The sequence below is a fragment of the Cannabis sativa genome, chromosome X (assembly GCF_029168945.1).
Source record: "Cannabis sativa cultivar Pink pepper isolate KNU-18-1 chromosome X, ASM2916894v1, whole genome shotgun sequence".
In the NCBI taxonomy this organism is placed as follows: domain Eukaryota; kingdom Viridiplantae; phylum Streptophyta; class Magnoliopsida; order Rosales; family Cannabaceae; genus Cannabis; species Cannabis sativa.
Window position 1 is genome coordinate 4,588,077 of NC_083610.1, and position 14,148 is coordinate 4,602,224.

Consider the following 14,148-nt stretch of genomic DNA (forward strand, 5'->3'; position numbering starts at 1 on the left):
TAAAATTTCATATATATATGATGTAAAAATCTCAAAGTTTTATCACCAAATGTCAATAATTCAGAAAATAAGAACTAATGTGTAATTTTAGCTTTTCAGATTATATATAACTATATTTTCAAAAAAAAATATATGTACTACTAAAAAAGTAAATCTTAAAATTATTATTAATTGTGTTTTAAATGACATACATTGTAAGCAATGATATACAATCGAACCATTTCAAAAACCCCATTCAATATTTGCAAATAAGCTTGGAGGCTTATAGCTATCTATACACACACATATATATAACAATTTATATATACATGTATAGATTGAAGGAAGAAGACGACAGCCAAAAGCTGCAGAAGTGGCCATAGCCCATAGGGGAGAGAGAGAGAGTGAGTAGTTGTCTAGAATCACAATCTGCTAACATACACCTCTAAAACTTCAGCTTGGCATTTTCACAAACACTTGGTAGACTTTGCTTTCAACTTCAGTTTTGGTCCCAAAAAATTGGTTCAGAACATAAAGAATGAAACTTTATGGCCTTTCTCTTAATGGGGTTTCCCAAATGTCTTTGTTAAGAACAACTTGGCTTGTAGAATCTTTGTTTGGAAACCAATGCAGATTCATGACCACTAGTAAAAGGGTCCAAGATAGAAGCAAGACCAAGAGAGTTCATGATCTTGAAATAGTGACAGAGAAATGGAAGATAGCTTTTAAAGCTTTGTTATTAATGGAGGTTCTGAAGCAAGAGCCTGAAATGGTAATCCCTGTAAGGTCTCTACAACAATACAGGAGACAGATTAATCTTCCAAAGCCTCATAAGGTCTCTGATTTTATCCGAAAATCGCCTAAACTTTTCGAGCTTTACAAGGATAGAAAAGGGGTTTTGTGGTGTGGGATGACAAAAAGAGGTGAAGATTTGGTTGAAGAGGAAGAGAGATTGATTAAGGAGCATGAAGATAAGGCTGCTGAACATGTCACTAGATTACTAATGATGTCAATTGATAAATGCCTTGCATTGGATAAGATTTCCCATTTCAGGAGAGATTTTGGGTTGCCTGTCGATTTTCGAACCAATTGGGTTCATAAGTATCCTCAAAACTTCAAGCTTGTTAAAAATGGTGAAGGTGCTCAGTTTTTGGAGCTTGTTGATTGGAATCCTGCTTGGGCAATAACAGAGTTAGAGAAGAAAGTAATGGGGATTACTGAGCTCAATGATCATACCCCGGGAATGCTTTCGCTTCCTTTTCCATTGAAGTTTCCACCTGAATATAAGAAAGTTTATAGATATGGAGGAAAGATAGCACATTTTCAGAAGAGGTCTTACTTGTCACCTTATGCTGATGCAAGAGGACTTGAGGCTGGTTCACATGAATTCGACAAGAGGGCCATTGCGGTTATGCACGAGCTGCTTAGCTTCACCATTGAGAAGAGATTGGTTACTACTGATCATCTAACACATTTTCGAAGAGAGTTTGTTATGCCTCAGAAACTTATGAGACTTCTTTTGAAGCATTTTGGGATTTTCTATGTTTCTGAGAGAGGAAAGAGGTTTAGTGTGTTCTTAACTGAAGCTTATGAAGGTACTGAGTTGAAGGAGAAAGGTCCTTTGGTTCTATGGAAGGAGAAAGTCCAGAGCTTTACTGGTTATAGAGGAAAGAGGAAGAACTTTGAATGTTTTGATGACGGCGAATCAGACATGGATGAAGAAGAAGACGAAGATAATGGCTCGGTTCGGAGAAATTCTGAAAGTGAGAGCAGTTGTTTGGAACTTGAGGAAGAAGAATATGGTAGTGATTTAGAGGAGGGTTTAGTAGCTGATGATGCTGAAAATGAAATGGAGATTGAAGAGGTTTGCAATGCATACAAGGAAGATATATGAAAGTTTTTATTATTAACTTTTCCCAGAAAAATGTAACTAGACATAACAAAAGATATAAGGGAGAATGGATCAGTTTGATGTATTAATATACAATTCATTTTATGAAAAAGTTTTTATTATTACAATAATACAAGACATGTTTGTTTGAAGTATGTATTAAATAAACTAGCTTTATAATGGTGTGTGTGTGTGTGGATACAGATTAAGAGACTAAGAGGTTAACCATGGCATTGGCAGAATCAGGTCCCTCATTATTCACACTAGGTATTATGTTTACTGGAGATACAATCTTCACAAACTCTCTAAGTTCAGAGAAGCTGCTATGCTCACTGTATGGCACTTCATACCTGAGATTATTACAAGTAAAGTTGTTAAGTGTTTAAAAGGCAAAAACTCAATCTTAACAAGTTAAATGTTTTTATAAAGAAAAATAAGATTTTTGTCCTTTGAACTCTTTCGGTTACATTTCACTCATTTTTTAAGACAATTTATTGATGTGGTTCATGCGTATAATTACAGTATGAGGGTCTACTTAATTAGAATCAAGTATAATAATCTTTAAATATTCAAACATTAACTCAAAAGTTCTAGATATACAGTTCTGGATTTTATCATTAGATTATGTAATTATGTTTTGTATGAAATTTCGAATCACAGTAAATTAGTAATAAATTAGTCTTACATCAATAAATTGTTTGCAAAAATAAGCAAAATGCAACCGAAGGAACAAATTTACAATTATTTCAAAAGTTCGAGGGGCATTTTACAAAAACCAAATCAAGGGCAATATCATTCAAGTGTCAAAGTTCGAGAAAAAAATTCTAAATATATTCTTCTGTAAAATTAGCAAGTAAATTCAATGTATGAATGTAGTCACCTTATTATTGTTCCCTGCTGCCACTTTCTCCCTGGAGAATTCTTCTTTCCTTTACCAAATGACCAGCCAGTTGGAGAAAAAGCAACTATAAGATTGAATCTACCCTGAAATTTTTTTTAAGAAAAAATTATTAGCACCCATCTAAGCCAACAAATCAACTAGAATTACATAGCAAAGGATGAAAATTCTGTTTAGTGTCTCACTGCATACTGATTGGCGACATGCTTAAGTCGTTTGAAGCTCGCAATTGTCCACATAGGAACAACATGAATCTGGCTTTCTTTTTCGTTTGGTGTAAACCATTGCATATCTTCCTTAGGTAGCCCCAAACATTTTAAAATACGTAGCTTCGCTGTGGTGATGTAAATCTTTTTACGTAGCACACGAGCAACCTCCAAGAACAGCCGTTCCTTACCTGTGAAATTTAACAGATACTATTGCAAACTAAAGTTTTTGTTCAAAGTGTTTGATCTCAACAAATTTGGAGGAAATTCCCACAAAAAATGCATAGATATAACATACAATTAATATCTTCAGCATGTTAGAAGACAAGCAGGGAAAATACATTGGGATAAAGAGAGAGAAAGGTCTACCAATTGTGTAGCTGCCAATTAGGAAAAGAGTTTTGGGGTTAAAGGTTTCAGCTTGAATGGCATCAAGGACAAATTGTATTACCGTTTCCTGCTTTGGAAAGTCATACTGCAATAAGATATGAGATAAAATTATCACTTGTGTATTTTAACTTAGAGACTAATGCACATTCATCATTACGAGCAAGAAAGTGGGAAAGTCAAAGGTAAAACTTGAAAGTCCAGTTCAATTCTATCTCTCTCTCTCTCTGACTACAAATGTTAACATTAGCTTGAATGTTCAACATTTTTCCAAGTAGAAAGTTGGAGTTTTTTAGTTTTTTTCCTCTTTCTACAATTTCCAGTTTAGAGTCCAAATGAAGCCCATTATCATGGTTTCAAGCACATAATAAACAACCTAATTAGCTATTCCTTTATTCATTCACATTACCTGAGAATTACAATAAGTTGTATCCAGTATGAGTGTATGAATAGGACATGTCCGTACAAGAGACATAATGTCTTTGTCCCCACTAAAGCGAAAGTCTCCAGTGTGTAAAACAGCCTGAATTCATTATCAAAATCAGTACATAAAAGAGCAAGAGACAAAAAGCTCAAATTTGTTGTACAAATAAATAGGTGGGAAGTAAGTTTGGACCACACCTTACCGTTGGGTGGTTCAAAAAGTAATATTATGGCACCAGGACAATGGTTTGCATCCACACAGGTCACATCAACACCAACAATGTTGATCTTTTGGTTGAGGGGTAAGACTTGTAATCTGTCCCATGGAATCCCAATCTTCATATTTACAAGGGTAGCTGTGATTAAAGAGCAATAAATCTTCCCATGACAGAAGGATTTCGTTAGACCTTGGTAATCTGCAACAACCAATTCAACTATGTTAAAACCGAAAGCCTAGAGTAATGTAAAATAATATAGCCGCTTTAGGTAGTAACTTCCATTGGGATCGAAAGAAGAAACTTACGATCCATATGGAAATGAGTGAGAAACCAATGTGAACAATCCCCTCTAAGATATTGAAAAGCATCCTGTATTACCATCATACCATGTTAGATAGTCTAAACCTTAAGAAGGTGGGCAATATTGGTTTTCATATGCTTAAAAGGTTAGACTAAGATGACATTAAGAAATTCTTCCAGTTTTACTTAATCAAATTGTAAAATCAGTTTACCACTTGAAATGGGGTTCCCGGAACACAACACCAAGATGGAGGATTCTTGAGTTTTCCTTTCCTAACATTTTTCTTCGCAGTAACTTGTTTACTACCAGAACCAGTGGATCTCTTTGCCACCATGCTCTGATCTTTGGAGATGCTGCGTACTTTCTTCCTATCAGTGGAAGATCCTGGAAAATAATCTGTAATCAACTTGTTAGCAGCAATTTTACTAGCACTATCAGTTACCCGCTCAGATACATCGTTGGGCATCTCAAATCCACTAGTGCTCTTTTCGGGTTCAACAGGGACCTGGAAAGTTGTACTTCTATGTTCTTCACTTGCTTGACCATTTCCTTTTCTAAGTTGAGAGAGAGCAAGAACAATCTTCTTCCTAGGACCAAGTGTTGTGATGCCTATGCTTAAGAGATCCTTAAGATCAAACAAATTAACAACCGAATAAAACTCATCAGATGAAGTTAAACTCACATAACACAAACACATAGCAAAGTACCATATCATTCACTACAAATATTCTACCTCTTCAGTCAGCCATTGCAGAGTATCCCAATCAATCTCTTCTCGAACAAAAACATCTTCATATTTCGCCAAACCAAGACCGCGCAGCCACTCCAAAACGGCAGAAACACCAGCACATTTCCTAGACACTTGAGGCTCACCATCCTTACCACGAAGAACAACCTATAAACATATTTGCTGATCAATATACAAACCTCGGTTGGTGAAGATGATAAATCTTTTGTGTGTCATCGAATCAGATCAATATCATGAATGACAATATCTAACAAATCAATTTATCGTCAAGAATTGAATAATATAACATAGGCGAATCTTCTATCCATACCGAATTCAAAAGTAAAACTCTGTTACAATAATGATCAACAAAAATTACTTTGTTATTTTTATTTTAACAGTGTAAATTTTCGGTGACCTACATTTTGATCTTGAGCATCATTTGGAGGCTCCCCGCCCTGATGAGAAAGAACAACCTGGTAAGCATTCCAAGTTCCAACAATGAAGTAACCAACAAAAAAAAACTAGATAACAATAAAACTCACATTTTGAGCTAAAGCATCTTCTTTGTCGAGACACTCATTGGTATGAACAAGTCTTTGTTCTTCACTCAAATCCGAAATATCAACTCCACAAAGAGGACAAGCCACAGAAACTCCATCATACCCATCATCGACTAACCCATCACCTTCCGAATGATGAGGAGAATCACCACCATTGATACTATCTCCATCTTCAAGTACAGAACGTAAATTGAGCAAAACATCAAGATCCCCTTCTTCTTCTGCTTCTTCTTCTTCTTCAATGCACCCAACATTACCAACTCCACAATCACCTCGAGACTTAATCAGCTTAGACTCAATCGAATTACAAGAAACCCCCCCAATTTTATTCAACAATTCTTCTTTCTCACCGCCATTAACGAAAACTTCGTCACTAACTTTAGGGTTTGTGAAATCAAAACTAGACGGTATCGAATCCAAGCTACAATCCACACCATCCAACGATTCAAAACCCTCGTTCTCCTGAATCCCCAAATGCAAAGAAGAAGAAGATGAGGCTGCAGAGCTCAATTGCTTAGGTTTCTTCCATGGCCGTGGAGTAGTAAAGCTTGAAGCTTTCAATGGTTTCTTCTGTGAGAGAGTGAGATTTTTGGGAGTAGGGGTTGATCGGGTTAAAGGGACCTGGAAATCGTCGTCGTCGTCGACGACGAAAGACATGGCGATTGGCGGTGAATGTGATTGTGATGATTGTCGTTTTTGGTAAGAAGAGAAGAAAACGACAATAATTTCGGTGGGGATTTAATTGTCGTTTTGAGGGGATTGTGGAGTTTGAATTATTGAAAATGGCTTTTGGAAGAAGATAAGAAGTGAAATTAGGAGGGAAATGAATTAAATTCAATGCCAATTTAAATGAGGCGCGCAAACTTTTTTTTTTTGTTTGTTTAAATGATGTGAAAACGACAGCGTTTTACTTCTGTAAAATATCAAATGTGCTTCAGTGCTTTGTACTTTGGCATTAATATTTTGGTTATTTTGCAATTTTGCCCCTGAATTATTACAATTACTAAACCGTGTTCTCTGATCTTATTTGTTCGTTAAAATTTTTCCAAATGTGTAATTTTTCATAAAAGATAATTTAAAACTTATAAAATTTATTTTCTTACTAAAAATAACTATTTTAAATCTAAAATTATATCATTAAAAAATATTTAACAACCAACAAAATTAATTATAAAGTTTATAATTAAAATTACACATTTAAAAATGACAACAACCACACCAATAAAATGTCTGCTACACAAAATAAAACTTAACAAAACTTTTTTATCCCAACATTTTTAATAATTCAGGAGAAAGTTTTATCTGGCAAAAAAATTCAAGGGCATAATTCACACAAAAGTAAAACATGTAAAATTGTACTTTTTTTTTACAGTTTTATAGACTATATTGTACTTTTTTACATTATTTTTCTTAATTATATTTTTACGAAATCTCAAAAAAAAACAAAACATGAAATGGTTTTATTGTGCCAGTGTTAACTTCCTTTTTTTTTCATAATGATAATAAGACTTGTAAATACTTTGATGGGCCTGGTAAAAAAAATGAAATATTAATATAAAAATTGAAATATTTTTTAAATTTTTTTAAAAAATAAAAAAAGTATTTAGTAACTTTTTTTTAATTTAAGTGAGGAGAGAATGTGGTGAGAAAGAAATGAAATAAATGTTGATAAAAAAAAAAAAAAAAAAAGTGTACTGTGATTAAAAAAGTTATTTAAACACTTTCAAAAAAAAAAGTAATTTAAATAAATTTTGAAAGCAAACTATTTTATAAAAAATTTATTCTTTATTTGTAAAATGAAAACCTTTTATTTTTATTTTTTATGACAAAAAAAAATATTACCAACACATATAAAATTAATATTCCATCATCTGTGTATAAAATAAGACTTCTTGGGTATTTTCTAATCATTTTTGTTAATGTGGGAAATTACCTTTTTTCTTAGCCTAATTAAAGTTAGTGATGTGTCATCAGTCAAAGTGTACCAAATTACGTTTAGGGTTGACAAATGAGTCAAACACGATATAAATTCACACAAAATGAACAAATTTAAATTTTTATTTAAATGAGTTTGGATTATATTCTGATATCAACCTGTTTATTAAACGAGTTATTTTCTAATTAACACACTTAACTTAAAAATAATACAATAATAATCTAATTAAATACAAATTTAGTTTTCATCGCCATTAAGATCATGTTTGACTGACACGACATGAATATAAGTTGTCAATATAAATTTTCATCTCTAGTTACACTACACTTTAATAAAAACATGAATTGAATTTTATAACTTTAAAATTTGTCTAATAATATATATTTCTTCATAAATCATCAAATAATTTAGTTTGGTAACTAACCTTCTTAATTTTGGCCTTGATTGATTGATTGATTAGTGGTTGCAAATACATTTTATTTAACTAAATTTGTATGTGATTGTGTTAAAAAGCTATATTTCTTTGCACTTGATTCTAAATCCATGAGACAAAATTATGATTAGATTCAGTGGCAGAGGCAACAAAAAATGTTATAGAGGCATAAAAAATCTACAAAGATTGCCTATTAATAAAAAAATTATTATTTTTATAAGAAAAAAATATAAATTTTTTGGAGATATAAATAAATATATGTGAGAATAAAAATGGCATATATGAATATATATATATAAATAAAAATTAATTTATAAAAAATTAAGTGGAGTCATGTAGTCCTGACCAGACTCGATTGATACAGTAATTGATATTAAGTATTAATGATGTTTAACTTTATTAGGAGATAAAATTTTATAAATAAGGATAAATACTATTTTAGACCCTGTATTTTGTAAAAATTATCAATTGGACCTTTTGTTTTGTTAAATGACAAAATCGATCATGTATTTTCTAAAATAGTACAAATATAACTCTGAACTGATTTTTATCAAAATAAAATTTAATAATAATTCGATCTAAGGGTGTTATGACAAAACTATTTACATATCTATTCGTGTTAGGAATTGTCTTCAAGATGGTTATATTAAAAAAGAAGTTGTGAAAAATTAAGTTCATGGTCCTATTTTTACCATTTTAAAAAATAGAGGGTCCATTTTATCATTTAACAAGACAGAAGGTTCAATCGGTAACTTTTACAAAACACATAGCCCAAAATAGTATTTACTCTATAAATAATTAGTAATTTTTTATAAAAATTATTAAAAATTAAAATATATAAAATTTAATTCAATTTTACACTAATACAGTATGACTCGTCGTAATGATTAGTGTCCTTAGTTATTTCTTATGGAATATCCAAATTATACTTTATTATCATTATTAGAAGAGAGAGTGACATATCAATTGCGAGGAGAGGACTTCTCATTGTCTTTTCATTTGGATTTTTCCTCTTAATTCTTTATGTTCCATCCTTTTTGTTTTTTTGAGAAAAATTTATATATATATATTTACTATTCAAATGGCTGCTATGTATATGCTTTGATTTTAGTTTCAAATTCAAATTATATATCTAAAGAAGAAGAATAAAACAAAAACACATGTAATTTATGATGTTAAGGATGATATATAATAATCATTGTGTACTTATATATTTGACTAGATATATTATTATTAGATGGATAAGATATGAATTTTTACATGCATCTTTGGTTTATTAATTTATGAATGTGTAAAATGTGTTGAAAAAAGAAAATCTCATTTTAATAATGTGGTGTGATACATACATATCATAACCCTTCATTTCAGTTCAACTCACATTTTACAAAATAATATAAGTCATTCCTATTTTCTCTTATTATATTTTTTTTCATAAACTACACATGACACATTGTATATAGCATAAAAGTTTAAATAATTTTAATAAATTATTTTTTTTACTAAATAAATTACAGCGATTTACTTCTTAAAACTTAAGAAAACCATTGACAAGGAGTTTCGAAAAATAAGAAGATAATTTAGTGAGAAAATCATATAGTGGTGATGGATTTATTTAGAAAATAAGAAGAGACCAAATCTTGAATCTCTAAACAATTGGATTTTTTTTAATGAACAAATTTACATGATAATAAAATATAATATTGTAAAGAATAAGAATAAGGGATATCTCATCTAGCTATAACCACATAAATTCTTTATCTACTCGAAGAGCATGTCGAGTTAATTCATGTACAATCATAAACGTGAATTAGGAACATTATGTGTCTTTTAATTTTTTTATAGTTATTTTGTAAAATATTTTTTTAGTATGTCTAGTAAATTCTACATTATGTAAAGTATGTTGTGAAGACTATATTTTACAAAATATTTTTTTAGTATGATTACATACTTTTATATTATGTCGAGACTCTAAAATTTTAATAAGAATTATACAATAAGATATAATAAAATGTATTTAATTATGTTAAAGCAATTTTTATAGAATGACATTTCATATTTTCACCTTATAATAGTTGTTGAACTTGGGATCTTTCTTAAATTTTTAAAAATCAATTACCATTACATCAACAATCTTACATAATATTACTTAAGAAGAAAATTTTTTGTATAAAGGCTAAAAAAAATTATTTAGACTTAAGCTCCAAATGGCAAATAGTACTGATTCTATAATGTTTTAGCTAAGGTGATGGCCTTACCTAATCTACCCTTAACTTCAGTCTTGCATATATATAAATACCTAAAAAAATGGCTATTGCAATTTTTCATATAGGTTTCAAAACACCGCGTTATTTAAAGTTACCGATTATATGTTATTTAAAGGGTAAATACTATTTTAGATTATATGTTTTGTAAAAGTTACCGATTTGATTTTTTGTATTGTTAAATAACAAAATAAACCCTGTATTTTTTAAAATGGTAAAAATAAGACCTTGAGCTTAATTTTTGACAACTTTTTTTAATATAACCAACTTGAAGACAATTCTTAACATGAACAGACACAGAAAATCTAAACAGTTTTGTCATAACATATTTAGATCAGATTATTATTAAATTTTATTTTGACAAAAAATTAGTTCAAGTTCTTATTTGTATAATTTTAGAAAATACAAGGTCTATTTTTTTATTTAACAAAATAAATGGTCTAATTAATAATTTTTGTAAAATTCAGGGTTCAAAATAGTTTTTATCCTTATTCAAAATACATTAATTACATTCTGCTATTTTCTCTCATAAAATTGAAAGAATTTCAGAATGAATTGTACTAAAAAGTGTTATCAATCATTAATCAAGTACTTTAATCCAAACACTTTTTTTCTTGGCTTTTAAGTCACACATATATGATTGATTAAAGAATAAACAAATGGCTGAATGTTCACCACAAAACAAAAAAAAAATATTAATTAATTAATTAATTAAATAACAATAAGGGTGTTCTACAATCCTATTATTAGTCAACCAATAAGTCTATTAATTATTATTTTAATTTTTCTATATATTTATAGAACACAACACAAAAAGGGTATGTAGTACTTGGCATTATAAGTATTATAGTTACACGTAATATCAAAGCATTAATAAAAGTTCCACCTATAAGTGCATATATGATAATGACCTATTTTTAGGGTCAACTTCATGTGACCCAAGATAGTGCTATCACTGAAAATGATTGATAATTAATATATCTAATAAAATGAAATTAAGAAGACTAACCAAAATATAATGTAATAAAATATATTATTATTATTTTTTAAAAAAAAAAAAAAAACTTGACTTAATGACTATTATGACCATGGTATTTGTGTCAAATTACCAAACTCCTCATTTTTGTTTTAGAGCATTTCTATTAGGTATTATGTGAGTAATTAGTATTTTTTTTATATTATGTAGCTATCATTATTATTAATGCATTTAGTTTATTACAATAAATTAAATATACTTCAGTATAATAATAAATACGGGTCGAATTTATAAAAATTATGATTATTTTATTATTCATTGCGTAACAGAAAGTCAAAAGTGAATTTTGAATTTGCAATTAAAAGCAAAACTAATAACAAATGATAATTATAATTATGGTTTTGAAAGCAATTAAGAATTATTCTCCATATTCAACAATCAATTAAGAACAAAGATAATAAATATTATTTCTTATTCTTAATTTGAACTATTAACCCCGAAGATAATCACTTATTTTAGTCTCCTTATTATAATTAATTACGACAAAATACTAAATAATTAAATCTTTTTATTAGGCAATTGATTCATGAAACATACAACCTATTTAAACGAGAAAAATCATTAAATTATATGAAAAATAGATTAATTTAGGTAACAAATTAATGAAGCATATAATTCATTTAATCTAGTTTGTATTTTTTATCACAATTAACAATACTTGTCACAATACCCTTAAAAGTAATTTATCACTTAAAGCTAAAATCCTAGACTATTACGTGAATAGAAATTCTAAAAATAATAATAGAAAAATGTAAAGCCTAATTTAACAGTCGTCTAAACAAGATCAAAATATTAATCATAAAATTAAGTATTGAAGAATATAAGCAAATCAATGAGAATGAATAAACTAATAACATTAATCAAAGCATTTAAGATATCATGTATTGGGTTTTGAAATAACTCTTAACCTAGAGGACTACTCCATAATCAAAAGCATAATTATAATTAAAAATTAGAAGAGCTTAGGAACAAAATTAGATGTAGATTCTCCTCTTCTCTTGAGTTCTCTCCTTTAAAAATGCAGTCTAAAAGTACTAAAAATGAACTGTAAAAGACTTATTTATATAACCCTAAAAGCTCATTTAAATTTAGCTTAAAATTTGATTTTTTACGAACTGTACGAATGTGTTTACCCCTCTAGCTGTCCCAACGGTGCTTAAGTACCGTGAGGGCGGTGGTTCCTAGGAAATTGCGTTGCTCACTTATATCAGTATTTTGGTCATAACTTATTCAATACAAATCAAAATTGAATGGCTCAAGATGATCCTGAAATTTCAGAATGAGATCTACATTTTTTATGATGAACTCAAAGTTCAGTTATGCCTTTAAAGCTGTCAAAATTTGTAATTATGTTCAGTTTAGTCAAATCGAGCTTCCTGACTTCTATTGTTTTCTACCAAAATGTGTTAGAACTCCTCCAATTGACTCCAAATACATGATTAGTTTTCTAAAATTATAAAAAATTAAAATTACACTGATCAATAATTTAAAAATACTAAAACATAAAATTAGTCATATATATAAGACAACTATAGAGTTATCATTTATGACACTTCGTGATGATGTTATGCACTTTTGGTTCTCTTTAGAAATTCAATTTTGTTTATGTTTAAAGATGTAGTGAGATACTGTAATATCCAGATTAAAATAGTATTTAATTTTTTTTTCCTCCTTGGGATATTAATTGTGTGAGGATAATTATCTTATATATTTGTGTTGTTAGTGAGTTGAGATTATTGCTTAGATTATTATCATAATTTTCTAGAGAGAGTTAAAGTTATATTAACTACGAAAGTAAAATATTATGGTATTTTTACAAGGTAGGTAATCATTTAATTAAAGCCCAATATGAAAGTTTATTAGGGTTTTATAAATTATTTAGTGTATTTTAATTAATGGTATAAGTGATATCAAATAACATTATTATAGAATTAATGTTAAAAATTCGTAGGTTTGGATAAATTCGCAGGATTAAAAACTGTTTTACTAAAACGATCATATGTTCTAGGGCTCGGATTGAGGTGATTTCAGTGGCGTTGGAAATATAATTTAAAGATCTATCAATTATGTAGAAATAGATTTATCGTAATTTTAACTTTATTGGGGTCAAAATTGTAACGTCCCCGCTTCAAGCCTCCATTGGGCCCTTACACCCACGGAATAATGGCTCTTATACACGAGTACGCCACACTCTGGCTGCTTCATGGACTGATGACTGACCCTACAGACCAACACGAGTGTTTTCAGCGTGCTTTGTCCTCACTCACACGCATCCTGGGAAAACTTCCCAGGAGGTCACCCATCCTTGAAATTGCTCCAGGCCAAGCACGCTTAACTGTGGAGTTCTTTCGAGATGGGCTACCGAAAAACAAGATGCACCTTGTTGATATAGGTAGTACCAATCAATCCATTTAAGCTCTCTTCAACTATGTAGTCCCATACCTACACAGTCTCAGAATCATCCCACTTGACCTTCCCCAGGCGATGTGGGATTGCACAGCTTACCCGGTATTTCCCCTTACGGATCACGGGACTACTGACTGTCACCAAAATTAAGCTACAAAGTGACGACCTGTTAAGTTTAATATAGAAACTCTAAGTTTTAAAATTCAAATTTAAAACTTATATCTAACAAATAAGATTTTTATTTAATTATTCTTTTTAGAGTTAAATTAGTATCAGATTATAGGGGTTATTTTATTATTTTCTTTTATAGGTTTAATTAGATTATAAAACCTAAATCTATCACATTCTTGATACGTAATATGCAGAGCCTCTAACCCTAAGAAAAATAAAACTCAATATCAATCTCTTTCTTTCAGCCTGAACACAATTCTTAGAGAAGACACTCATAAAATCCTATACCCTACAAGTTATTCATCTCGCTAT

The 14,148-nt window shown here is 29.8% G+C and overlaps 2 protein-coding genes across 2 annotated transcripts; one reads left to right on the forward strand and one right to left on the reverse strand.

Annotated features, from left to right (window-relative positions):
* The first annotated feature begins 214 nt into the window (after nucleotides 1-214).
* Nucleotides 215-1,998, forward strand: LOC133031736 (protein WHAT'S THIS FACTOR 1 homolog, chloroplastic-like). Its single transcript, XM_061105339.1, has one exon. The coding sequence runs from the start codon at nucleotides 518-520 to the stop codon at nucleotides 1,871-1,873; it is 1,356 nt and encodes a 451-aa protein (XP_060961322.1). The 5' UTR covers nucleotides 215-517; the 3' UTR covers nucleotides 1,874-1,998.
* On the reverse strand, nucleotides 1,929-6,437 carry LOC133031735 (DNA cross-link repair protein SNM1). The gene is made up of 11 exons (XM_061105338.1): nucleotides 5,576-6,437; nucleotides 5,453-5,488; nucleotides 5,037-5,198; nucleotides 4,515-4,928; nucleotides 4,308-4,371; nucleotides 3,983-4,200; nucleotides 3,771-3,884; nucleotides 3,344-3,449; nucleotides 2,954-3,165; nucleotides 2,751-2,854; nucleotides 1,929-2,220 (listed from the first exon to the last, which is right to left on the reverse strand). The coding sequence occupies exons 1-11, from the start codon at nucleotides 6,248-6,250 to the stop codon at nucleotides 2,076-2,078; spliced, it is 2,250 nt and encodes a 749-aa protein (XP_060961321.1). The 5' UTR covers nucleotides 6,251-6,437; the 3' UTR covers nucleotides 1,929-2,075.
* Between the last annotated feature and the right edge of the window lie 7,711 nt (nucleotides 6,438-14,148).